The following is a 25976-nucleotide window of genomic DNA, read 5'->3' as shown; positions in this document are numbered from 1 at the left end:
TTCGCTTTCTTCATTACCTGCTGTACCTGCATACTTGCTTTCAGTGACTGATGTACAAGAACACCGAGATCTCGTTGTACTGCCCCTTGACCTAACTTGACTCCATTTAGGTAGTACCACACATTTATCCACATTAAACTGCATCTGCCATGCATCCACCCAGTCATCTAGCTTGTTCAGGTCACCCTGTAATCTCCTAACATCGTCCTCACATTTCACCCTGCCACCCAGCTTTGTATCATCAGCAAATTTGCTAATATTACTTTTAATACCATCATCTAAATATTCAGCAGGAGAAGGATGTAGCCAGATCTTGACCCCTACCATCACATCTCATGCACAATTCCCCCTACCTGCATTTCGAATCCCACCAGAGAGTATTCAAATCTGTCTCCAATAGGCAGTCTGCACAGAGTAAGGCAAACTTTCTTGGGCAGTAGGGGTAGCACTGTATCTGACATCAATGGGTTGAGATCTGTAATGAACAGAAATTTCTACCACCTCCTGAAGAGGAGGGGAGAGCAGAAAAATAGGCTGCCACTCATCGGAGATGTCAAGATGCAAAGGACACACAACTAAGGAATGTGTTAACAGAGGACAAGCAGGGAGGGAGAAGGCCAGTATATCTTGTATTGTGATTCTGGATCCATATACTAAAAATGCTTACATACAGCAAAACATTGATTTGGTCAAAAGCTGAGAGTTCAATTATAACAGTAAAAACTGTTTGCTATAGTTAATTATTGACACTCCTAAATCAGAGTTCAGGCAATTATATAATTTGGGAATGGTTACAAATCACTAGTGTAGTCAGTGGTTTCTTTAGAAACACTTCTAGTGGGAGGTAAGGTGATTTGTGACTCAATCTGTGAGGTGCAGTACAAAGGTTTCTTTGAGCTATGCTGTGTGAGAGGCCAAGAACCAAGGTGTGGGATGGGCTTTCTGAGTCTCTTTGTCTTTGCTCTGACTTGCACTTGCTCGCAGTAAGTTAATTATACCTGTTGCAAAGTCCCTTCATCATCTAGCACCTCCGTTAATGTACAGAATGTTTCGACAAATTTTCCTTTTTGGCAACTTTGTTCTTCTGTTCCCAATGACATTTTTCCGGAGAACATGAGGTTTGTTTTACGAACTTGAGTTGATAATTAAAACTTGGGGAAAGTTTATTTTTAAATGTTTTCTTCAAGCAACTTTCACTTCTTTGAAGAGAACAGCTCCTACTTTGAATCTGTTTCGAAATGTCTACTCATCACACAACCGTGGGTGAGTTCACAGTGTGGGATTATGTGGTATTCGTGATCATGCTGCTTGTTTCTGCATTCATTGGAGTCTATCATGCAATTAAAGCAAGGGGCCAGCAATCCAACAGCCAGTTTTTGCTTGGAGACAGACAGCTGAGGGCATTGCCTGTGGCTATGTCCCTTACTGCCAGCTTTATGTCTGCAGTGACAGTGATTGGGACACCAGCAGAGGTTTACCAGTTTGGGGCTATGTTCTTGATTTTCTGCATTAGCTATGCCGTAGTGACCATCGTCAGTGCTGAATTCTTCCTGCCTGTATTCTACAGACTCAACATCACCAGTACTTATGAGGTAAGAACTGAAAATAATCATTTGTAAATCTTAAAGTACAAACTATGCTTAACCAATAACCAATGAGCTAGAATTTCTTTTAACTGTATGTGCTGAAGAATGAAGTACGTTTTCTTTGATCCTTACTATGAACTCCATTTCCTAGCCACCAGCTTCATTCCTTTCCTTGGTAATTTCCCAACATGAACAAGACCATTTACAGCCTTGGCATTCTATTTGACTCTGAAATGATCTCCAAACCCATAATCCTCGATTCTCAAGACCAACACCAATGTAATATTGTTCATCTCCAACTTGTCTGAAACTCCTCATTCATGCCTTGCCTTCACTTCCTCTATACTTGATTAATCTAGTAGTCTTCATGATAGACTCCTACATAGCATCCTTCATATACTCGACACCATCCAAAACTCCACTTTCTGGATGCTAATTCATACCAAGGCCGGTTCAACCATTGTACCTGTGCTCACTGATCTACATTAGAAAGTACAATTACAATTACATTAGATCTACAAAAGGTGGTGGAGAAATGCAGGTCTGACAGTGTCCATGCAGTGAGAAACAGAGATAATGCTTTAAGTCCAATATGACTCTTCAGAACACAGAAGAGTCCAAAAATGAGTCATATTAGGCTTGAACTTTGTTTTTTTTCTCCACAGATTCTGCCAGACATGCTGAGTTCTCCAGCACTTTCTGTAGTGGTGTGCCACAAGGATCGGTGCTGGGTCCACTGCTTTTCTTCATTTATATGAATGATTTGGATGTGAACAGAGGAGGTATAGTCAGTAAGTTTGCAGATGACGCCAAAATTAAAGGTGTAGTGGACAGCAAAGAAGTTTATGTCAGGATACAATGGGATCTTGATCAGATGGGTCAATGGGCTGAGGAGTGGAGTTTAATTTAGATTGATGTGAGGTGCTGCATTTTGGAAAGGCAAATCAGAGCAGGACTTACACACTTAATGGTAAGGTCCTGGTTAGTGTTGCTGAACAAACAGACATTGGAGTACAGGTTCATAGTTCCCTGAAAGTAGGGACGCAGATGGATAGTTTAGTGAAGGTGTTTGGTATGCTTTCTTTCATTGGTTAGAACATTGAGTACAGGGGTTGGGAGGTCATGTTGCGGCTTACAGGACATTGGTTAGGCCACTTTCGGAATATCGCATGCAATTCCAGTCTCTTTCTTATCGGAATGATGTTGTGAAACTTAAAAGGGTTCAGAAAAGATTTACAAGGATGTTGCCAGGGTTGGAGGATTTGAGCTATAGGGACAGGCTGAATAGGCTGGGACTGTTTTCCCTGGAGCGTCGGAGGCTGAGGGGTGACCTTATACAGTTTATAAAATCATGAGGGGCATGGATAGGATAAATAGAAAAGGTATTTTTCCTGGGGTGGGGGAAGACCGGAACTAGCGGGCATAGGTTTAGGGTAAGAGGGGACAGATATAAAAGAGACCTAAAGGGTAATTGTTTCACACAGAGGGTGGTGCGTGTTTGGAATGAGTTGCTAGAGGAAATGGCGGAGGCCAGTACAATTACAGCATTTAAAAGACATCTGAATGGGTATGTGAATAGGAAGGGTTTAGAGGGATATGGGCCAATGGGACTAGATTGGGTTGGGATATCTGGTCAGCATGGACAAGTTGGACTGAAGGGTCTGTTTCCATGCTGTACATCTTTATGACTCTATGAGATCTCCAGCATTGAATTATTTTGCTTTTATTCAATTGGTAGTGGCGGTGCTTTCAGCTATCTAGTCCCCAAGGTTTGGAATTCTGTGCCTAAACTGGTCACTGCTCTCTCACCTTCTTTAAATCAGTCTTCCAGACACTTGGTCACCTGTTCTAATGTCTGTCGGACTTTCATTGAGAACTTGGATTAGGGTTAGGGTTCGGGCATGTAACCATTAATACAAGCCTAGTGCAAACTGATAGCATTTATTGCCAGAAACAATGTCCATAAACATGGGCTTACTGTTGCCTTCTTCCATGACATAGCTCCTTACAAAAATGATTTGGAGTTCCAAATTGAATTTTGTTATATTTAACCTTTTAGTTTGCAAAATGTCTTTAAATTTGTGTTCAATCCTTGTGTGATGACGTTTCACTGAAGCACCTCAGTACATCCTATAATATAAATAAAATGAACTGTATGTGTTTATGTCGAAGGAAGTGTTTATCTCGTGCCCTCCAGGACCTCAGTATGTTTCAAAATGCTTTGTAGCCAATGTAATATTTCTGAAGTGTAGTCACTACTGTTGATCTTGCAGCCAACCTCTTCATAGTATGTTCCCACAAACACCACTGACGTACAAGATCATAAAGTTATAATTAGATTAGATTAGATTACTTACAGTGTGGAAATGAGTTGAAAGAAAAGTTAAAGTGGAACTCTTTTCCTTTGTTGGGGAATTCAGAACAAAGCATCATAATCTTACAATTAACAACAAGCTATTCAGCAACCAGGCAGCATCCGAGGAGCAGGAGAATTGACATTTCAGGAATAAGCCTTTCATCAGGAATGCCTGAAACATCAATTCTCCTGCTCCTCAGATACTGCCTGACTAACTGTGCATTTTCCAGCACCACACGACTCTGTTCTCCAGCATCTGCAGTCCTCACTTTGACCTATTCAGCAATGATGTAAGCTGTGGGGGAGAGCAGATGTTTCTACTGAGGGGGGATACATATCCTACCTGACTCTTAGAGGAGTAAAACTATCAGAGAGCCAGTAATTTTAGGTAAGATTACAAGAGTTTCTTTAGATATATAAAGAGCAAAAGGGAGGCAAAACCGGACATTGAGCCGTTGGAAAATGATGCTGGAGAAGTTGTAATGGGGAACAAAGAAAAGGCTGAGGAACTGAATAAGTACTTTGTGTCAGTCTTCACAGTGGAAGACATGAGTAATATCCCAAAAATTCAAGAGTGTCAGGGAGCAGAGTGGCTATCACCAAGGAGAAGGTGCTAGAAAAACTGAAAGGTCTGAGAGTGGATAAATCACCTGGACCAGATGGACTATACCCTAGAGTTCTGAAGGAGATAGCTGAAGTGGTAGTCGAGGCTTTAGTAGTGATCTTTCAGGTATCACTGGGGTCTGGAAGGGTTCTAGAAAACTGGAAAATAGCTTATGTAACTGCCCTGCTTAAGAAGGGAGCAAGGCAAAAAATGGGAAATTATAGGCCGGTTAGCCTGACCCCAGTCATTGCTAAGATTTTGGAGTCCACGTAAAGGATGAGATTTCTGAATACTTGGAAGTGCATTGTAAAATAAATTTCATCAAGGAGAGGTCATGCCTGACAAATCTGTTAGAATTCTTTGAGGAGGTAACAAGCAGGTTAGACCATGGATGTTATTTATCTGGACTTCCTGAAGGCCTTTGATAAGGTGCCGCACGGGAGGCTGCTGAGTAAGGTAAGGACCCTTGATGTTAGAGACCAGGTGATAGTTTGGATAGAAGCTTGGCTGTCTGTCAGAAGGCAGAGAATGGGGATAAAAGGGTCCTTCTCAGGATGGAAGCCAGTGGTGTTCCACAAGGGTGAGTGTTGGGACCACAAATTTTCACTTTATACATTAATGATCTGGACGAAGGAACTGAGGGCATTCCGGCTAAGTTTGCTGATGACACAAAGATAGATGGAGGACAGGTAGTAAAGAGGAAGCAGGGAGATTTCAGAAGGGTTTGGACAGGTTAGGAGAGTGGGCAAAGAAGTGGCAGATGGAATACAATGTGGGCAAGTGTGAGGTCATGCACTTTGGTAGGAAGAATAGAGGCATGGTCTATTTTCTAAATGGGGAGAAAATTCAGAAATCTGAAGTGCAAAGGGACTTGGGAGTTCTAGTCTAGGTTTCTCTTAAGGTAAACTTGCAAGTTGAGTCAATAGTTAGGAAGGCAAACACTATGTCGTCATTCATCTCGCGAGAACTAGAATATAAAAGCAGGGATGTACTTTTGAGGCTTTATAAGGGTCTGGTCAGCCCACATTTAGAAGATTGTGAGCAATTTTGGGTATCATACCTCAGGAAGTATATACTGACCCTGGCGTGAGTCTAGAGGAGGTTTACGAGAATGATCCCAGGAATGAAAAGCTTAACATATGAGGAACATTTGACGACTCTTTGACTATATTTGATGGAGTGTAGAAAGATGAGGGGGCGTCTGATTGAAACTTTCAGAGTATTGAACAGTCTGGACAGAGTAGATATTGGGAAGATGTTTCCACTGGGAGGTGAGACGAGGACCTGAGGACACAGCCTTAGAGTAAATGGAAGACATTTTAAAACAGAGATAAAGAGAAACCTCTTTAGCCAGACAGTGGTGAATCTGTGGAATTTATTACCACAGAAGGCTATGGAGGCCAGGCCATTGCGTATATTTAAAACAGAGTTAGTAAGTTCTTGGTTGCCAAGAGGATCAAACGTTATGGGGAGAAAGTTGGAGAATGGAGTTTAAAAACCTGTCAGCCATGATTGAATGGCAGATCAGACTCAATGGGCCGAATGGCCTAATATTTGTTCCTATAATGGATTCTGGGTAATCCAAGATGTAGGATGGGAAAACTTTCTGGCTGTAAGAGCTGCTCCTTTGTTTGAGGTATTTTAGGTGATGGAGGTGATTTCCTCCAATTCCAGGAGCAGCAATTACTGTTTTAGATGCTGTTGCATTGTTTTGGAACTTTGGAAAAAAAAGTCAAAACAACAGCAGTTTTGAAAGGGAGAAGAACAGACAAAGGAAGCACATGGTGAGGACAGTGCAAGAGAGAGAGAGAACCTGCACAATTACTGCCTTTGCTGTTTGAATTCATGTATTGCTGGACATTGGAGTGCATCTGGGAAAATTACCAAACAGTGAAATTCTCTTGATTAAACTTAAAATATAAGCCGTAGCTATTAATTTAACCTGGGGCAGAGTGTGTACAGGAATAAGACGGTGTTATTTTCTGGGTCTATAGATTGTGAAGGAGCAAAAATGGCCTTTGCAGTGATATGTATTTCTTGTCAGATGTGGGAGTTTAAAAAGAGTTTAAGGGTTACTGCGGATTACATCTGCCAGAAATGCTGTTGGATGTGAATCTTATCAGAATGAATAGATCCGTTGGAGAGACAGATAGAAGCGATGAGGAATTTGCAACAGCAATAGTATGTGATGGATGGCAGTTATAGGAAGGGGGGAAAGTCTCAGATACAGTCACATAGATGGGTTAACTCCAGGAAGGGTGAGCGAGGTTGGTACCTAGGGAAATACCCATTTCAACCAGGTATGCTAATTTGGAAAATGTTGGGGGTGATGGATTCTCAGGGGAACGAAGCACGAACAGCCAAGTTTCTGGTATTGAGACTGGCTCGAATGCAACGAGGGGTACATCGGCTTCCAAGAGATCAATTGTGTTAGGGGATTCTGTAGTCAGAGGTACAGACAGATGTTTCTGTGGCCAGCAGAGAAAAAGCAGAATGGTGTGTTGTTTCCCTGGTGCCAGGATCAAGGATGTCTTAAAGAGGGTGCAGAATGTTCTCACGGGGGAGAGGGGCCAGCAGGAGGGCATTGTCCACATTGGAACCAACGACATTGGAAGGGAAAAGGTTGAGACTCTGAAGGGAGATTACAGAGAGTGAGGCAGAAATTTAAAAAGGAGGTCCTCAAGGGTAGTAATATCTGGATTACTCCCAGTGCTATGAGCTAGTGAGAGCAGGAATAGGAGGATAGAGCAGATGAATGCATGGCTGAGGAGCTGGTGTATGGGAGAAGGATTCACATTTTTGGATCATTGGAATCTCTTTTGGGGTAGAAGTGACCTGTACAAGAAGGATGGATTGCACCTAAATTGGAAGGGGACTAATAGACTGGCAGGGAAATGTGCTACAACTGCTTGGGAGGATTTAAACTAGTAAGGGAGTGGGGGAGGGGGGGGGGGGGGGAGAACCCAGGGAGATAGTGAGGAAAGAGATCGATCTGAGACAGTTACAGCTGAGAACAGAAGTGAGTCAAAAAGTCAGGGCAGGCAGGGACAAGGTAGGACTAATAAATTAAACTGCATCTATTTCATCTATTTCAATGCAAGGCAGATGAACTCAGGGCATGGTTAGGAACATGGGACTGGGATATCATAGCAATTACGGAAACATGGCTCAGGGATGGGCAAGATTGGCAGCTTAATGTTCCAGGATACAAATGCGACAGGAAGGACAGAAAGGGAGGCAAGAGAGGAGGGGGAGTAGCATTTTTGATAAGGGATAGCATTACAGCTGTTCTGAGGGAGGATATTCCCGGAAATATATCCAGGGGAGTTATTTGGGTGGAACTGAGAAATAAGAAAGGGATGATCACCTTATTGGGATTGTATTACAGACCCCCCCATTAGTCAGAGGGAAATTGAGAAACAAACTTGTAAGGAGATCTCAGCTATCTGTAAGAATAATAGGGTAGTTATGGTCGGGGATTTTAACTTTCCAAACATAGACTGGGACTGCCATAGTGTTAAAGGTTTAGATGGAGAGGAATTTCTTAAGTGTGTACAAGACAATTTTCAGATTCAGTATGTGGATGTACCTACTAGAGAAGGTGCAAAACTTGATCTACTCTTGGGAAATAAGGCAGGGCAGGTGACTGAGGTGTCAGTGGGGGAGCACTTTGGGGCCAGCCACCATAATTCTATTCGTTTTAAAATAGTGATGGAAAAGGATAGACCAGATCTAAAAGTTGAAGTTCTAAATTGGAGAAAGGCCAATTTTGTTGGTATTAGGCAAGAACTTTCAAAAGCTGATTGGAGGCAGATGTTTGCAGGTAAAGGGACGGCTGGAAAATGGGAAGCCTTCAGAAATGAGATTACAAGAATCCAGAGAAAGTATATTCCTGTCAGGGTGAAAGGGAAGGCTGGTAGGTATAGGGAATGCTGGATGACTAAAGAAATTGAGGACTTGGTTAAGAAAAAGAAGGAAGCATCTGTCAGGTATAGACAGGATAGATTGAGTGAATCCTTAGAAGAGTATAAAGAAAGTAGGAGTATACTTAAGAGGGAAATCAGGAGGGCAAAACGGGGATATGAGATAGCTTTGGCAAATAGAATTAAGGAGAATCCAAAGGGTTTTTACAAATATATTCAGGACAAAAGGGTAACTAGGGAGAGAATAGGGCCCCTCAAAGATCAGCAAGGCGGCCTTTGTGTGGACCCACAGAAAATGGGGGTGATACTAAATGAATATTTTGCATCAGCATTTACTGTGGAAAAGGATATGGAAGATGTAGACTGTAGGGAAATAGATGGTGACATCTTGCAAAATGTCCAGATTACAGAGGACGAAGTGCTGGATGTCTTGAAACGGTTAAAAGTGGATAAATCCCCAGGACCTGATCAGGTGTACCCGAGAACTCTGTGGGAAGCTAGAGAAGTGATTGCTGGGCTTCTTGCTGAGATATTTGTATCATCGATAGTCACAGTTGAGGTGCCGGAAGACTGGAGGTTGGCAAACGTGGTGCCACTGTTTAAGAAGGGCGGTAAAGACAAGGCAGGGAACAATAGACTGGTGAGCCTGACCTCGGTAGTGGGCAAGTTGTTGGAGGGAATCCTGAGGGGCAGGATGTCCTTGTATTTGGAAAAGCAAGGACTGATTCGGGATAGTCAACATGGCTTTGTGTGTGGGAAATCATGTCTCTCAAATTTGATTGAGTTTTTTGAAGAAGCAACAAAGAAAATTGATGAGGGCAGAGCAATAGATGTGATCTATATGGACTTCAGTAAGGCATTCAACAAGGTTCCCCATGGGAGACTGATTAGCAAGGTTAGATCTCATGGAATACAGGGAGAACTAGCCATTTGGATACAGAACTGACTCAAAGGTAGAAGACAGAGGGTGGTGGTGGAGGGTTGTTTTTCAGACTGGAGGCCTGTGACCAGTGGAGTGCCACAAGGATCTTTGCTGGGCGCTCTACTGTTTGTCATTTACATAAATGATTTGGATGCGAGCATAAGAGGTGCAGTTAGTAAATTTGCAGATGACACCAAAATTTGAGGTGTAGTGAACAGCAAAAAGGGTTACCTCAGACTATAACAGAATCTGGAACAGATGGGCCAATGGGCTGAGAAATGGCAGATGGAGTTTAATTCAGATAAATGCGAGATGCTGCATTTTGGAAAAGCAAATCATAGCAGGACTTATACACTTAATGGTCAGGTCCTAGGGAATATTGCTGAACAAAGAGACCTTGCAGTGCAGGTTCATAGCTCCTTGAAAGTGGAGTTGCAGGTATATAGGATAGTGAAGAAGGCGTTTGGTATGCTTTCCTTTATTGGTCAGAGTATTGAGTACAGGAGTTGGGTGGTCATGATGCGGCTATGCAGGAAATTGGTTAGGCCACTGTTGGAATATTGCGTGCAATTCTGGTCTCCTTCCTATCAGAAAGGTGTTGCGAAACTTGAAACTTGAAAGATCTACAAGGATGTTGCCAGGGTTGGAGGATCTGAGCTACAGGGAGAGGCTGAACAGGCTGGGACTGTTTTCCCTGGAGCAGCGGAGGCTGAGGGGTGACCTTATAGAGGTTTACAAAATTATGAGGGGCATGGATAGGATAAATAGGCAAAGTCTTTTCCCTGGGGTCAAGGAGTCTAGAACTAGAGGGCATAGGTTTAGGGTGAGGGGAAAGATATAAAAGAGACCTAAGGGGCAACGTTTTCACGCAGAGGGTGGTGCGTGTATGGAATGAGCTGCCAGAGGATGTGGTGGAGGCTGGTACAATTGTAACACTTAAGAAGCATTTGGATGGGTATATGAATAGGAAGGATTTGGAGGGATATGGGCTGGGTGCTGGCAGGTGAGACTAAATTGGGTTGGGATATCTGGTCGGCATGGACAGGTTGGATGGAAGGGTCTGTTTCCATGCTGTACATCTCTATGAATGTATGTCTTATGGTTTTATAGAACAACTCTTTCCTCCTCTCCCTGTCCTACATTCATATTGAGAGCAGCATTTAATTAAAGCACAGATCAAACCTGCTGAATACAGAGCATTTTGAAACTGATCACTGTTTTCATCAATCTTTACATAAAATTTAGAAAAAACTCTGAATCACTCAGAGTGAACAAAGACATTCATTATTAGTCAGTGAATTCAAAAGGGTGGTACAACAGTTAAATAAATGTCGACACCAGATATTTATGTATACTGGTGAACAATAGTTGCTTAGATGTGTTCCTTGAACTTGTTTAACTGCATTCCAGTATCACATTCTTCAGCAAGGTGGGGGATAAATTGGCACATTAGTTCAAGGCAAGCAAATTATGAATCTGAACACTAATCAGCTAAATTCTCTGGTCACAGAATTCATTTGTTCATAATGTGCCATTAAAGATAATCAATTTTACCCAAATATAAAACATAGACAAATCTTTCTGAAGCTGATTTGTTGAGTTTCATGAATAGTTTCTCTCGGTGAAACCCAAAGAGACTCCTTGCACCATCATCCAAAACTTAACCTAAATAACTTCCTATCCTGTCCCATGTGCCCCTCACATCAATGCCAGCATGATTCTCCGAACTGCCGAACCTGGAAGAATGCATCATTGCCAAGATAAATCAACATCACTGGGGCTGAAGCAGTCTTCAATTGGCGATTGTGCTGTCAGTCTGGAGTTGACCTGCACGGTTTGTCACATTTACCCTGGTGACAGATTTAAGAGAACAAAAGAACAAAAGAGAAGTACAACACAGGAACAGGTCCTTTAGCCTTCCAAGCCTGCGCTGATCATCAGGCCCTAATCAAACTCAAAAAACAAACCTTCTGCCCTTATTCAGCCTGTCTCCCTCTTCTCCCTCCCTATTCATGTAACCAACCAGATGCCCCTGAAATGTCACCTCTTCTGGCAGTGTGTTCCAGGCTCCAACCACTCTGTGTGAAAACAATTCCCTCTCACATCTTTCCCCTTGTAACTGAAACTTCAATCTCAGGAAAAGTCTCTGATCACCCATCCTCTCAATGCCTCTCATAATTTTGCACACCTCCATCAGGTCTCTTCTCAGCCACCATCTTTACAGGGAAAACAATCCTAGCCTTTTTAACCTTTCCTCACAGCCAATGCTCTCAAGAGCAGGCACCATCTTGGTGATCCTTCTCTGCACTCTCTCCAAAGCTTCCACATCCTTCTGGTAGTGTGATGACCAAAACTGCACATAATACTCCAAATGTGGCCTAATGAGGGTTTTATATAGCTGCAACATGGTTTGCTAACTCTTATACTCCATGCGCTGGCCGATGAAGATAAACATGCCACATACCTCTTGAATCACCTTGGCCACCTATATTGCCACGTTTTAGGGAACTATGGACCTGCATGCCCAGATCCGCCTGTATGCTAATGTACTAAGGGTTCTGTCATTTACAGTGTAATTCACATCTAAATTTGATCCTCCAAAATGCATCACCTCATATTTGTCTGGATTAAACTCCATCTGCCATTTCTGTGCCCAAGTCACCAATCTAACGATATCCTGTTGTATCACAGCTGCTGGCACTATCACTCCACAAATCTTCTGTCATCTGCAAACTTACTAATCAGACCACCTACATTTTCCTCCAGATCACTTATATATGCTATAGACAACAGAAGACCTAAGATTGCTCCCTGCGGAACTCCACTAGTTATCAGACTCCATTCTGAAAACACCCTTCCACTGCTACCCTCTGTCTTCTATGACCAAGCCAATTTTGTTTCCATTTTTCTCCCATCATCCACAGCCCATCAAGGCTCACGCTCTGTCACCCTCATTATTGCCTGCAATCTCTTCTCTCCCTCACTGTCAGCCACCCAAACACCCATCATCCCCACCTTGCATGGCTTTGAGCTGCCTTTTTTCTCACTCAGGACATCACATCACATTTATCCATAAGCATGTACAATAATAGCTATGCCATCCATTGTCCTCTCATTCAATTCAACCCTTGCTCTCACCCTAAGAGAAAAGAGCCCACAAAAGTGCACCAACATTTGACCAGCATCCTATGAAGAAAGGATCCTGACTTTGATATTACAATTGGCTGATTGACCGTTCACAAACCTCTGGACTGATATGAAGCTGCCCTTGACTAATTGTGCCAGGATCCCCTTATTGAAGGTTGTGTCCCTTGACTTGATGGACGACTTCTGACAACCATGACATGCTCCCGAGGTTTGCATCTACATTAAACAGAAGAGCAAGACAGAAGTACTGTGAGCCACAAGTACATTAGGAGCAAAAGAACAACTAGTGAGATAATAGGGTCCTTTAAAGATCAATGAGGGTGTCTATATGTAGAACCACAGGAGACAAGAGTGATACCAAACATATATTTTGCATCAGTTTTTACTGTGGAGAAGCTTACTTAAGGTTGAGGAGGCAAGGGTCAGACAGGGCTCTAGACGGTTACAAGGTAGCCAGGAAGGAACAGAAGAATGGACTTAGGAGAGCGAGAAGGGCGCACGAAAAAGCTTTAGTGGGTAAGACTAAGGAAAACCCCAAGGCATTCTACAGTTATGTGAACAAGAAGAGCAGCATTTAGTAAAAGCTGAGGGTAGGGCAGATCAGCGATAGTGGAGGGAACTTGCACCTGGAGTCAGAGAAGATAGCAGAGACCCTTAATGAATACTTTGCTTCAGTATTCACTACTGAGAGGGACCTTGTAATTTCTGAGGACAGTGTGAAACAGACTGATATGCTCAAACAGGTTAATGTTGAGAAGGAGGATGTGCGGAAAATTTGAAAACACAGGATAGATACATCCCTTGGGCCAGACGGCATATACCCTAGGTTACTACAGAAAGCAAGGGAAGTGATGGCTGAGCCTTTGGCGATGATGGTTGTGTCCTCTCTGTCCACTGGAATAGTGCCACATAATTAGAAGGTGGCAAAAGTTATTCCTGTTCTGACAGGGAATAGGAATAACCCTGGGAATTATAAACTAGTCAGTCTTAAGTCTGTGGTGGGCAAAGTATTGGAGAGGACTCTGAGAGACAGATTTATGATTACTTGGAAAACCATAGTTTGATTAGAAATAGTCAGCATGGCTTTGTAAGGGGCAGGCCATGCCTCACAAGCCTTACTGAATTCTTTGAGGATGTGACAAAACTCTTCGGTGAATGTAGAGCAGTGGATGTGGTGCACATGGATTTTAATGAACTGTTTGATTAGGTTCCCCGTGGTAGACTCATTCGGAAAGTAAGGAGGCACAGGATACAAAGAAATCTGGCTGTCTGGATACAGAATTGACTGGCCCATAGAAGCTGGTGGTAGATGGAAAGTATTCAGCCTGGAGCTCGATGACCAGTGGTGATCCGCAGGGATCTGTTCTGGGACCTCTGCTCTTTGTGATTATTATAAATAACTTGGATGAAGAAATGGAAGGATGGGTTAGTAAGTTTGTTGATGACACAAAGGTTGGTGGAGTTGTGGTTAGTGTGGAGGGCTGTTGTAGGTTGCAATGGAACATTGACTGGATGCAGAACTGAGCTGATGAGTACTAGATGGTGTTCAACCTGGTGTTCAAATTGATTCATTTTGGATGGTCAAATTTGAATCCACAATACTGGCTTAAAGGCAGGAATCTTGGCAGAGTAAGGGAACAGAGGGATCTTGGGATTCATGTCCATAGATCCCTCAAAGTTGTCATCCAAGACGATAGGGTTGTTAAGAAGGCGAATGGTGTGTGGCTTTCCTTAGCAAGGGAATTGAGTTTAAGAGCTGTGAGGTTATGCTACAGCTCTACGAAGCCCAATGTAACCAATCCATTATCATACCTCACCCATTCCTGTATTTAATCCATTAACGTACCTAAATCTGAAATATATTCAATCCATTCATGCACCCAATCTATTATTGTGTCCAATCTGTTACTTGGCCCAATCCATTATTAATCATGCATTAATGTACCCATTTCGCCTTGCCACAGAGCAGAAGATACAGTTCCTCTGCTTTTACCTTCTCTCTTCTTACAGCCTGAGGCAACTAAATCCTTCCTCAAGGTGAAACAGTTATTTCTTTCAGTTTAGTATTTTGCATGCACTGCTCACAAAGTTCTGAAGGGGTATAAAGGATAGATACTGAGTAGTTGCTGGGAAATATACAACATAGGGCCATTGTCTGAGGGTAAAGGCCAATCATTTGGTACTGAGATAAGGAGAATTTCCTTTACTTAAAGAATTGTGAATCTTTGGGATTCACCACCTATGATAATTGAGGATGCTCCACCATTGAATATATTCAAGGCTGGGAGTGACAGATATTTGGCCTCTTCGAGCATCAGAAATATGAGGAGTGTGCAGGGAATGAAGTTGAAGCTCATGATCAGCCATAATCAGATTGAAAGGTGCAGCAAGGCCACACGGTCTACTCCTGCTGCTATCTCTTCTGCTCCTGTGACACATGTTCATTATCAACCATTCACATCTCCTCTGGAGACGTGTCCTATTTCTACTCTGCAAATTCAGTCCTCATTGAGTGTGTGTATTGTTAACTCTGTTTCTCTCTTCACAGATGCTGCAAGGTCTGTTGTGGATCTTTAGCATTTTCTGTTTTGAGTTCAGAGCTGTAGCATCTGCAGTGGTTTGTCTTTATATTACAATTTATTGTATTCAATCTATTACTATTCTCAATCAATTACTGCAACCAACTTTATGACAATTCATTATTATACTCAATTTATAGCTGTACTTTATTTCATATTAAACAATATGAAATAACTGCAATGATCCATTATTGTCCTAGGTCCATTAAAATGCATAATTAATTTCTGAACTTGATCTATTTCTGTACCCAATTGTTTGTTGTAACCAGTCTGTCATTATTAGATTAGATTAGATTAGATTACTTACAGTGTGGAAACAGGCCCTTTGGCCCAACAAGTCCACACCGACCCGCCGAAGCGCAACCCACCCATACCCCTAACCTAACACTACGGGCAATTTAGCATGGCCAATTCACCTGACCTGCACATCTTTGGACTGTGGGAGGAAACCGGAGCACCCGGAGGAAACCCACGCAGACACGGGGAGAATGTGCAAACTCCACACAGACAGGTGCCTGAGGCGGGAACTGAACCCGGGTCTCTGGTGCTGTGAGGCAGCAGTGCTAACCACTGTGCCACCGTGCCGCCCACTGAATTAATTATAGTACACAATTTATTGCTGTACTAAATCTATTTCAGTACCAATAAATTTGCACACAAACCTTGACTGAATATTGCTTTAATCGATCCCATTACTTCCTCCAATATCTTACTGTAAACATTCTGTATGTAAACTGTTGCAATACCTTACCAGGCTGGTTTAATAATTACAATTTTAAAAAAAAATCATTGATGGGACGTTGGCTAGGTTAGCATCTCTTGTCCATCTCTAATGAAGAGTTAAGAGTTAAGGGTCAACCACATTGCTGTGGATCTGGAGTTACATGTGTGCCATATCAGGCGAGTATGGCAATTTCAAATCATGAACCAGATAGGTTTTCCTAACAACTGACAATAGCTTCACAGGCATCATTCCATTCTTCACTCCAGATTTTTATTGAATTCAAATTTCATTCTACAGCAGCATTCAAATCCAGGTGCCCAGAACATTACCTGGGTCTCTGGATTAATAGTCTAGTGATAATACTGCAAGACCATTGCTCTTCTCATTACTGAATTCTGTTTCTTACTATAATCAAATCATTTACTGTATTCAAACTATTGCAACCAACTGTAACCAATCTAGTACTGTACCAGATTTTCTACTAGAACCTACTACTGGCCCCAAAGCATTAGGGTACTAAATCCATTACAGTAAGCAATCTCTTACTATCCCAATTTATTCCTGCATACAATTTCAATTGTACGCTATTACTGAACTCATTTGATAAGTGTATCCAGTGTATATTTAGACCATTTTTTGATCAGTAAGTTTAGAGATAACACTAATGAGTTTTGAGAAGATTTGTAGCTCAGGTTGAGGTTCTGGATGTAGGTTTGCTCGCTGAGCTGGGAGGTTCATTTTCAGACGTTTTGTCACCATACTAGGTAACATCCTCAGTGAGCCTCCGGACGAATTCCTAGAAGCCTGGCATTCCAACCGGAACTCTATCAACAAACACATTGACTTGGACCTGATTTATTATTCCCTGAGAAAAAGAATAGAAATGACATCACCATAGGAAATGACATCACCAACCCAAAGAAACACAAACATATAAATAGAAAGCATGAATCGTCAGCCTTTTAAGTATTGTAATTGTATCTGCCTCCACCTCTTCCTCTGGTAGCTCGTTCCATACATGCTCAACTATCTGCATGAGAAAGCTGCCCATTAGTTTCCTTTTAACTCATTCCCCTCTCACCGTAAGGCTATGTTCTCGAGCTTTGCATTCCCATATGCTGAGAAAAAAATCCTTGGCTATTCATCCTTGGCTATGCTCTTCTTGATTTTATAAACCTCTACAAGGTTCCCCCTCAGTCTTCAAAGGTCTGCGGAGGTCAATAACCAGGAGGCATAGATTTACAATAAGGGGCAGGATGTTCAGAGGAGATTTTGAGAAATGTATTTTCATCCAGGGGGCAGTGGGTAACTGCAACTCACTACCTGAAAGGATAGTTAAAATTGGTACCATCACAACATTTAATAAGCATTTAGATGAATACAAGAAAAGTCTTAGCATATAAATATACAGTCCAAGTGCTGGGAGATATAATAACGGTAGATAGGCGCTTGATGACCAATGTGGACATGATGGTCTAAACGGTCTATTTCCATGCTGTGATACTCAATGGCTCAGCAACTCAGTTAATATGCCAAACCAGTTATTGTACTGTGCTGATTTAGATCCTCTGTCTAAACCTGTTGCCTATTTCCAATTATCTATCCCTGCCCATTCATATAACTGTCTAGATTCAGCTTAAATGATGCTATTGTGCCCACCTCTACCACCTCCACTGGCAATGCGTTCCAAGCACACACCACCTTCTGCATAAAGAACTTTCCACGCAAATCTTCCTTAAACTTTTCTCCTCTCACCTTGAACTCGTGACCCCTTGTAATTGAGTCTCCCACTCTGGGAAAAAGCTTCTTGCTATCCACCCTGTCAATACCTCTCATGATTTTGTAGACCTCAATCAGGTCCCCACTCAACCTCTATCTGCCTAATGAAAATAATCTTAATCTACTCAACTTCTGTTCATAGCTAGTGCCCTCCATGCCAGGCAACATCCATGTGAACCTCCTCTGCTCCCTCTCCCAAGTATCCACTTCCTTTCAATAATGTGGTGATCAGAACTGTACACAGTATTGCAAATGGAGTCGAACCAAAGTCTTATACAACTGTAACATGACCTGCCAACACTTGTACTCAAAACCCTGTCCAATGAAGGAAAGCATGCCAAATGCCTTCTTGACTACTCTATCGACCTGTGTTACCACCTTCAAGGTGCAATGGACTTTAATACCCAGATCTCTGTGTACATAAATTTTTCCAGGACCTTTCCATTTACTGTATAGTTTGCTCTTGAATTGGATCTTCGAAAATGCATCACCTCGCATTTTCTCGGATTGAGCTCCATCTGCTATTTCTTTGCCCAACTCTCCAAGCTATATACATTCTGCTGTATTCTCTGACAGTCCCCTTCACTATCTGCTATTCCACCAATCTTAGTGTTATCTGCAAACTTACTAATCAGACCACCTATACCTGCTTCCAAATATTTATGTATATCACAAACAACAGTGGTCCCAGCACAGATCCCTGTGGAACACCACTAATCACAGGTCTCCATTTTGAGAAACTTCCTTCCACTGCTATTCTCTGTCTCCTGTTGCCCAGTTCTCTATCCACCTAACTAGTCCACCCTGGACTCCATGCAACTTCACTTTCTCCATCAGCCTACCAGGGAACTTTATCAAATGCTTTGTTGAAGTCCATGCATGTGACATCTACAGCCCTTCCCTCATCAATCAACTTTGCCACTTCCTCAAAGAATTCTATTAAGTTGGTAAGACATGACTTTCCTGCACAAAACTGACCCTCCCTGCACATGTTCCATGCATTGATCCATGAGCAGATAGCGAAGGGGACTGTCAGAGAATGCAGCAGAATGTATATAGATTGGATAGAGGGGTAAAGGGAAGCACATTTTCAAATTGGGTGGGCATTCAAGGCTGAGGAGAGAGCAGAGGCATGTGTTGAGGTAGGGAGAGGATGGCAATAGTGTGAGGGTGTAAGTTAAAATACAAGTGAGGTTACACTGAAAAGCATTAGAGGGTATGAAGGCTATAGGAGGATAGTATTATTTGCAGTGATCACAACTGTGGTCTCCACAGGGACAGCCGACAGGACCACAGTACAGCCTTGATAAATGGTAGTGTTAGAGCTCAAGAGGCAAGGGGGGATGTTGGAAGCAAAGGTGGCAGAAATGGGCTATCAAGCCACTGCAAGGGAAAACTGGGCTTGGAAGGTACCTGGCAATGAGGCAGAGCCTGATGCTGATAGTGTTGTTATTACTCGGGACTGTGTTCCATAACATCACTTGCAGTTCACTAAATGCTAATTGAAACTCAAAACTGAGGTGGACAATGGCCAAGGTGGGCAGAGACAGTGTCAGTTTGATGGGCGAAAGCTTGGGGTTCATGTTGACTGGGCACGATGATTTTACAGGGGCAAATACATGAAGCATGTGCTTGCAAATTACAACTACATTTAGTTTACAATAATTTCATCATCCATTTGCAATGCAGAGTTCACATGTTGAGGATTAAAATGTTGGTCAAAGGTAATTTGCATCACCCCATTGCTGCTTTCGAACTAAATATTGGCATCTCAATGAATCACAAATTAGCAATAATGACTTAAAAAGTGATGAATGCTGGCCAAAAGCAATTCATACCTTGTGTAACTTGTAAGGCTGATGATGGTGGTGGAGATGATCACTTCATTATCTGTCATGGAAGCATTATGTTCGGTTCTACTGAATGCATGAGAGGTTTCATGGTTGATGGGTTGGAAGATGTCAGTGTCCACCAGTCTCTTTTGGTGTAATATATTGGTCACTCAGCTGGTGTAGCCACCAAGCTGCAGCTGAATGAATGATAGAGGCGTGTTCCTTGTTCTCAGAGCACAGCATGTCTCACTGCGTGGAGGAGCGTGCTCAGCCTCATCTGAATCTTCTCAGAGCTAAGAACCTGTTTACTCTTTACATTCCCAATCTCAGTCATTTCCATCAAGAGTCCTGCATCCAGCCACTGGGGAGATGCTGTGGTTGCCTTCCTTAGGAGGTGAAGGCAGACCCAGGAGGGCCAGAGCTGACACCAAGCCCAGCAACACCAGCAGGCCTCACTGTGCACGCACATCAGGGAGAGGTTGCTGCTGTAGCGTCCCCAGGGTGCTTAGGGTCTGCAAAAGGCCAAATGTTGTTCGACCTGACTCTATTTCTGGGAATGAGTGAGTTGCAGTGTCACACAGGTTCTGTGCATCCGATGACACTGTGATGGAACTGTGCCAGATGCTGGAGAGGGACCTGCAGGAGGGATAGGCCATACTCTCCTGGTGATTGTGAAGGGGACAGCTGCTTTGAATGTCTGTGTAACTGGCTCCCTCTAGGAAGCAATAGTGAACTGCGTAGGATCTCTCAGTAATGCACCAACAAATACATCAGGACAATTACTGATAACATCTGTACAAGATCATATCAGTTCATTTCAATCTATCATGATGGGATTAGTGTTGCAGCCGGGCAATAGGGTTCAGAAACATAACTGGCTTCCCCCAGGTACTGGGTATCATCGACTTCACACACGTGACATTGAAAACACAGTAACATAATGCTGTGGAATTCAACAGCAAGAAGGGCTTCTGTTCCATTCATGTTGAAGTGATCTGTGATCACCACTATCACTTCCTGACGTTACGATGCTGCTCCTTTAACAAGGTTAGGTTGTCTTTGTTTTTTTTGAGAGGGGTCATAAACGCAGAAGTTCCAATGTGTCTGGTTTGGGGCCAGTTTGATTATAGCTAACGGATATTGTATGAGCCAAAAGGCTTTAAAGTTAAAAAAAACTTGTACAATGAAAGGATGTGGCCAGTTCTCTCAGCTCAGCTTTTCTCTGGTTTGGTTTGGTTTAGCAGTCTGTCTATGTTTTGAGGCTGCAGGTCAAGGAAACAGATCCATGCTGATCCTCTCTCTCTGACGTCTGTCCTGTAAGCACCAGTGTTCAATTTTACCCTTTCTGCCAAAAGACTGTTTATGGGGATGTTGCAAATATTTGGAACAGTATCATTAAGTTGTCATGGAGTTGATTGAGTTTTTAAGTACTTGTAAATTCAGTTTTCTGTTGTCCATGTGTAAGTAAATACTGTTTTGTTTAAAAAACTGAGTGGTTGGGCCAGCTGCTTCACTCCTGGAATATCCGCTTAAAACAAGTAGCAAAGTTAGCGTCTGGGCTCCCTTCTTGAAATGTTTTGAGGGAGTCTGGCCTGGTCCATAACACCGGAAGAGTGTACCCACTATACTGGCAGATGCCACCTTTCCTCCATCCTGGAGCACTCTTGTGCTTTTGAGGGTCCAGGTGCCTTCCAAGACAGGTTACTGAATGACGGGGACCAACCACTGTCAATATGGATACTGCCACCATTGCGTAACCACCAAATGGTGCTGCCTATGCTTCGATCAAGGCCATGGTGGAACAGACAATACGGTCATAGAGTCATAGAGGTGTACAGCACGGAAACAGACCCTTGGGTCCAACTCGTCCATGCCAACCAGATATCCTAACCTAATCTAGTCCCACTTGTCAGCACTTGGCCCATATCCCTCTAAACCCTTCCTATTCATATACCATCCAGATGCCTTTGAAATGCTGCAATTGTACTAACCTCCACCATTTCCTCTGGCAGCTCATTCCATACATGCTGCCACTTAGGTCCTTTTTATATGTTTCCCCTCTCACACTAAACCCTATGCCTTCTAGTTCTGGACTCCCCCACCCCAGGGAAAAGACCTTGTCTACGCCTCTCATGATTTTATAAACCTCTTTAAGGTCACCCCTCAGCTTCCGATACTCCAGGGAAAAATAGGGCTGCTGAAGATGTGGCTCTGCTGCTTGGATTGGTCTGGGTGTCTGTCCAGTATCATCCAGACAGAGTTTGTCATATTGTCTGAGTATGATGCGCACTGGAGCAGACAACAAAGCACTACGAAAGATGATGAGGAAATGACAGTATGGGAGCAGTCTTCTAAGGAGGAAGAGAAGGGAGAGGCGCAAGAGGAGGAGAAGGAAGGGGCGGACTAAGCTAGAGAAAGCTCTCTTCATCCATGACAGCGTTCAGCTGCATTGGGTGCTCCAAACTGATACGAGCTGACTGACACCTGGTTCCAGTCGATGAGAGCAGGGTATAGCAGACCATCCAGAATGTGACAGAGTTATTGGTCAAATTACCAGCATTTGGTTCATGTTGCGTTCATTCAGTTTCACATGCTGTAAATAAAAGATGATCTTTGGAACTGTTTGCTTGCTTTCCTATATCTAATGTTCCTCAATGGACATTGATAAATGAGCACTTGATCTGTGACGCAGTGTTTAGTTTTGATAGGATGAAGCTAAGGACAAGTTAACTATGCAGTCTTGTAGTTAAAGAATAACTTAAGTGAGAGAATGGGATTGTATATGCGAGGGAGTGTCTACATGGCAACTATGTGCCATGAGCAAAGTCGTTTTATGGCTGAATTACCATTATGTCGTCAGTGAGGGGCAATGCCAGGTTGTCAATGCTTGTCTGGCTGCACAATAGTCTTTTTATGATGATGCGGGTGCTCGAAGTGCTGGTCTTCCTGCAGATATCTGGTTGTTCTGTGAATAGTGGGTGGGAGGATGGGACTAGAATCAGGTGAGAGAGCACTTTAATGGTGCACTGGGTCATTAATGAGATGGGTTTAGTAAGATGTGTCAAGAAGTCTCTGTCTCACAGCAATCATCTTGACTAAACTTACACTCAGCCAAAATCTAAGGTTCAGCACAGTTTAATATTCCAATTGGGCTTAAAACCCAGAAGCAACACATGTAATATCAATAAACTGGATACGATTTCCTACTTATGTCACTGACTTCATCTGTCAATGTAGTCTTGAAGCTGAAATGGATAAAGAAAGTGTGTGAAGGAATTTTAAAATAAGAGAGATTTTTAACTACTTTTGAATGCCTTTTAATTACGGTTAGTAGGTTTTAGTTTTCAGGTTTGGTTATGTGTATTTATTTGGCATTTTTGGGGACTTCAGAATAAGGTCAAAATAATCCCTTGGAAATGAAAATATAGAAAATGAATGGTAAAATGCCTACAGCCTGTCCACTTGATATCTGTAAAATAAATCAGCAAAAAACAGAAGTTATAAAACAGATTTCATCAGACAGTTGGAGTGCACTTACACCAACCCAACTCGAGGAAATGTACATCAACAAACTGTGGGTCAGCAACTGGTCAGTTATTTTCTTTTGCTGTCAGCTACAACTCAGGTCTAAGATAGCATCTGTTGTATTATTTCACAAATCTCAGAAAGATGCAACGAGGGTAGGTATGGCCCAGCACTGGCAGGCCTCAATTCTGTTTCAGGGCCCATTGTACTCACTGTGAGGCTGCTGTTCGGTGAGATTTTTAAAAATTTCACTATCAAAGTGTCACTTATTCCGAAATTAGAAAAATTCCGACTCCCTAAAACCAGCTGGTCCTGAGCGTTTTGGATAAAGGATCGTATACCTGTCTAGACCTTTAAGACAGCTTATGACATCATGCATGTATGATGTTCTGTTAATATGAAATGTTCTGTTCTCACTCCCCATTCATTTAGCCACTGAGCAGTTAAGTAAATTAGTTCATCAATTAAGCAATAATTTATATATCAGTAATCTAGGTTAACATATAACTTAGACTGTATATGTAATTCTGAGATGTCGCATCACTTATGCAGTTATTTGTTCATAAACTTCCAGATATCTGACTGATTATGAACCTAACTCTCTATGGTATATGTTACATGGGCTGCCATTCAGAAAACCACAAGGAGCACATCAGTGCTGACACTGCCAACATCAAATAAAATCACCATGGCCCTTAACTTTTCTGCGAGGGCTTTCTTTCGAGCCAGGATAGGGGTCTACTTCAGGATTTTGCAACAAAGGGCACATACACAGTTGTTGATTGATTCCTAGCTCAGCAATTTTATTTCCCTTTCTCCTGAATAGCAATCTGACACAGTCACTCAATAAAACCACAATTGTTAAAGAGGATATCCATCTAGGCAATAGAGATAGAGTCATAGAGATGTACAGCATGGAAACAGACACTTCGGTCCAACTTGTCCATCCCGACCAGATATCTCAACCCAATCCAGTCCCAACTGCAGGCACCCGGTCCATACCTTTTCAAACCCTTCTTATTCATATGTCCATCCAGATGCCTTTTAAACATTGCGATTGTCCTAGAATAGCTTTCTGCTGCACCCTGGCCTCCATGATTAAGTCTCCTTCTCCTGTGAATCGAGGTTCTTCACTTCCTGACAGAAAGTGTGTATTTGTGCTGGTGCGTGCAATACTTAGTGTGAGATAAGTATCAGTTTGCAGCACCATCATTGGTCAGTCCCCACTTTCTCCATTAGGCTTGCAGTAAGCTCACCCATTGTTGAGTAGGTTCGAAAGGAAGACTCTTTACTATCATGAGTCAGGACTTCGTTGCTTTTGACAGAAGAGGGATATCTGCTCTCGATCCTGTTATCTCTTGTTATAGCAACAATATGTAAGAGTTAAAAAAGAATCGACTAAATGAATTTAACTTTTCTGGATTACAAGCTAAACCATTGTAAACGTAAGTTACCTGACACTGACTATTTTTCTCTCTGCAGTATTTAGATATGAGGTTCAACAAACTAGCTCGATACACTGGGACCACTTTCTACATTATTCAAACAGTGAGTATCAAATCAACTACAGCACCGACAGGAGGTTAGTGAGCAAAATTAGGGTGCATGGTATTGGGGGCAAAGTACTGACTTGGATTGAAAATTGGTTGGCTGACAGGAAACAAAGAATAGTGATAAACAGCTCCCTTTTGGAATGACAGGCGGTGACTAGTGGGGTACTGCAGGGATCAGTGCTGGGACCGTAGCTTTTTACAATCTATATTAATGATATAGAAGATGGTATTAATAGTAACATTAGCAAATTTGGTGATGATACAAAGCTGGGTGGCAGGGTGAAATGTGAGGAGGATGTTAGGAGATTACAGAGTGACCTGGACACGTTAGGTGAGTGGACAGATGCCTGGCAGATGCAGTTTAATGTGGATAAATGTGTGGTTATCCACTTTGGTGGCAAGAACAGGAAGGCAGATTACTACCTAAATGGAGTCAAGTTAGGTAAAGGGGCAGTACAAAGAGATCTGGGTGTTCTTGTACACCAGTCAATGAAGGCAAGCATGCAGGTACAGCAGGTAGTGAAGAAAGCTAATAGCATGCTGGCCTTCATAACAAGAGGGATTGAGTATAGAAGCAAAGAGGTTCTTCTGCAGCTGCATAGGGCCCTGTTGAGACCGCACCTGGAATATTGTGTGCAGTTTTGGTCTCCAAATTTGAGGAAAAACATTCTGGCTATTGAGGGAGTGCAGCGTAGGTTCACAAGGTCAATTCCTGGAATGGCGGGATTATCTTATGTTGAAAGATTGGAGCGACTGGATTTGTATACCCTTGAGTTTCGAAGACTGAGAGGGGATCTGATTGAAACAAATAAGATTATTAAAGGATTAGACACTCTGAAGGCAGGAAACATGTTTCCACTGACGGGTGAGTCCCGAACCAGAGGACACAGCTTAAGAATAAGGGGTAGGCCATTTAGGACAGAGATGAGGAGAAATTTCTTCACCCAGAGAATGGTGGGTGTGTGGAATGCTCTGCCCCAGAAGGCAGTGGAGGCCCAGTCTCTGGATTCGTTTAAGAAAGAGTTGGATAGAGCTCTCAAGGATAGTGGAATCAAGGGTTATGGAGATAAGGCAGGAACAGGATACTGATTGAGGATGATCAGCAATGATCATAATGAATGGTGGTGCAGGCTCGAAGGGCAGAATGACCTACTCCTGCACCTATTGTCTATTTAAATTCCAATTATATCCAAGACACTTGAGTTTTAAACTACCCGTTAATGAGGGGATAATCAAATAAAGTTCAAAAGCTTTCTGTCTTATTCTAAATGTGTGAATACTGTCCAGCTTCATTCACAAGGACCGATCGGATGTTTAAGATACAAGCAGACAGGTAAATTGTATTCACCTCTTCCAGTGAGCAACTTAAGAGGAAACATGGTAGTGTACAAAATGTTTCCCATTCAGCTTTCCCACCTTCAGCACTGAGCCTGAGGAATATGGTAG

General features: G+C 42.6%; 1 protein-coding gene across 1 annotated transcript in view; it reads left to right on the top strand.

Annotated features, from left to right (window-relative positions):
• The first annotated feature begins 954 nt into the window (after nt 1-954).
• Nucleotides 955-25976, top strand: part of LOC140467220 (sodium-coupled monocarboxylate transporter 1-like) — a 102942-nt gene continuing 77920 nt past the window's right edge. The window contains exons 1-2 of the mRNA XM_072563443.1: nt 955-1592; nt 24460-24525. Coding sequence (XP_072419544.1) covers nt 1239-1592; nt 24460-24525 — 420 coding nt within the window. The 5' untranslated portion in view covers nt 955-1238. The remainder of the gene's footprint in view (nt 1593-24459; nt 24526-25976) is intronic.

The sequence above is a fragment of the Chiloscyllium punctatum genome, chromosome 45 (genome assembly GCF_047496795.1).
Source record: "Chiloscyllium punctatum isolate Juve2018m chromosome 45, sChiPun1.3, whole genome shotgun sequence".
NCBI lineage: Eukaryota > Metazoa > Chordata > Chondrichthyes > Orectolobiformes > Hemiscylliidae > Chiloscyllium > Chiloscyllium punctatum.
The sequence above is the reverse complement of the archived record's forward strand: the minus strand, read 5'-3'. Positions and strand labels throughout refer to the sequence as shown.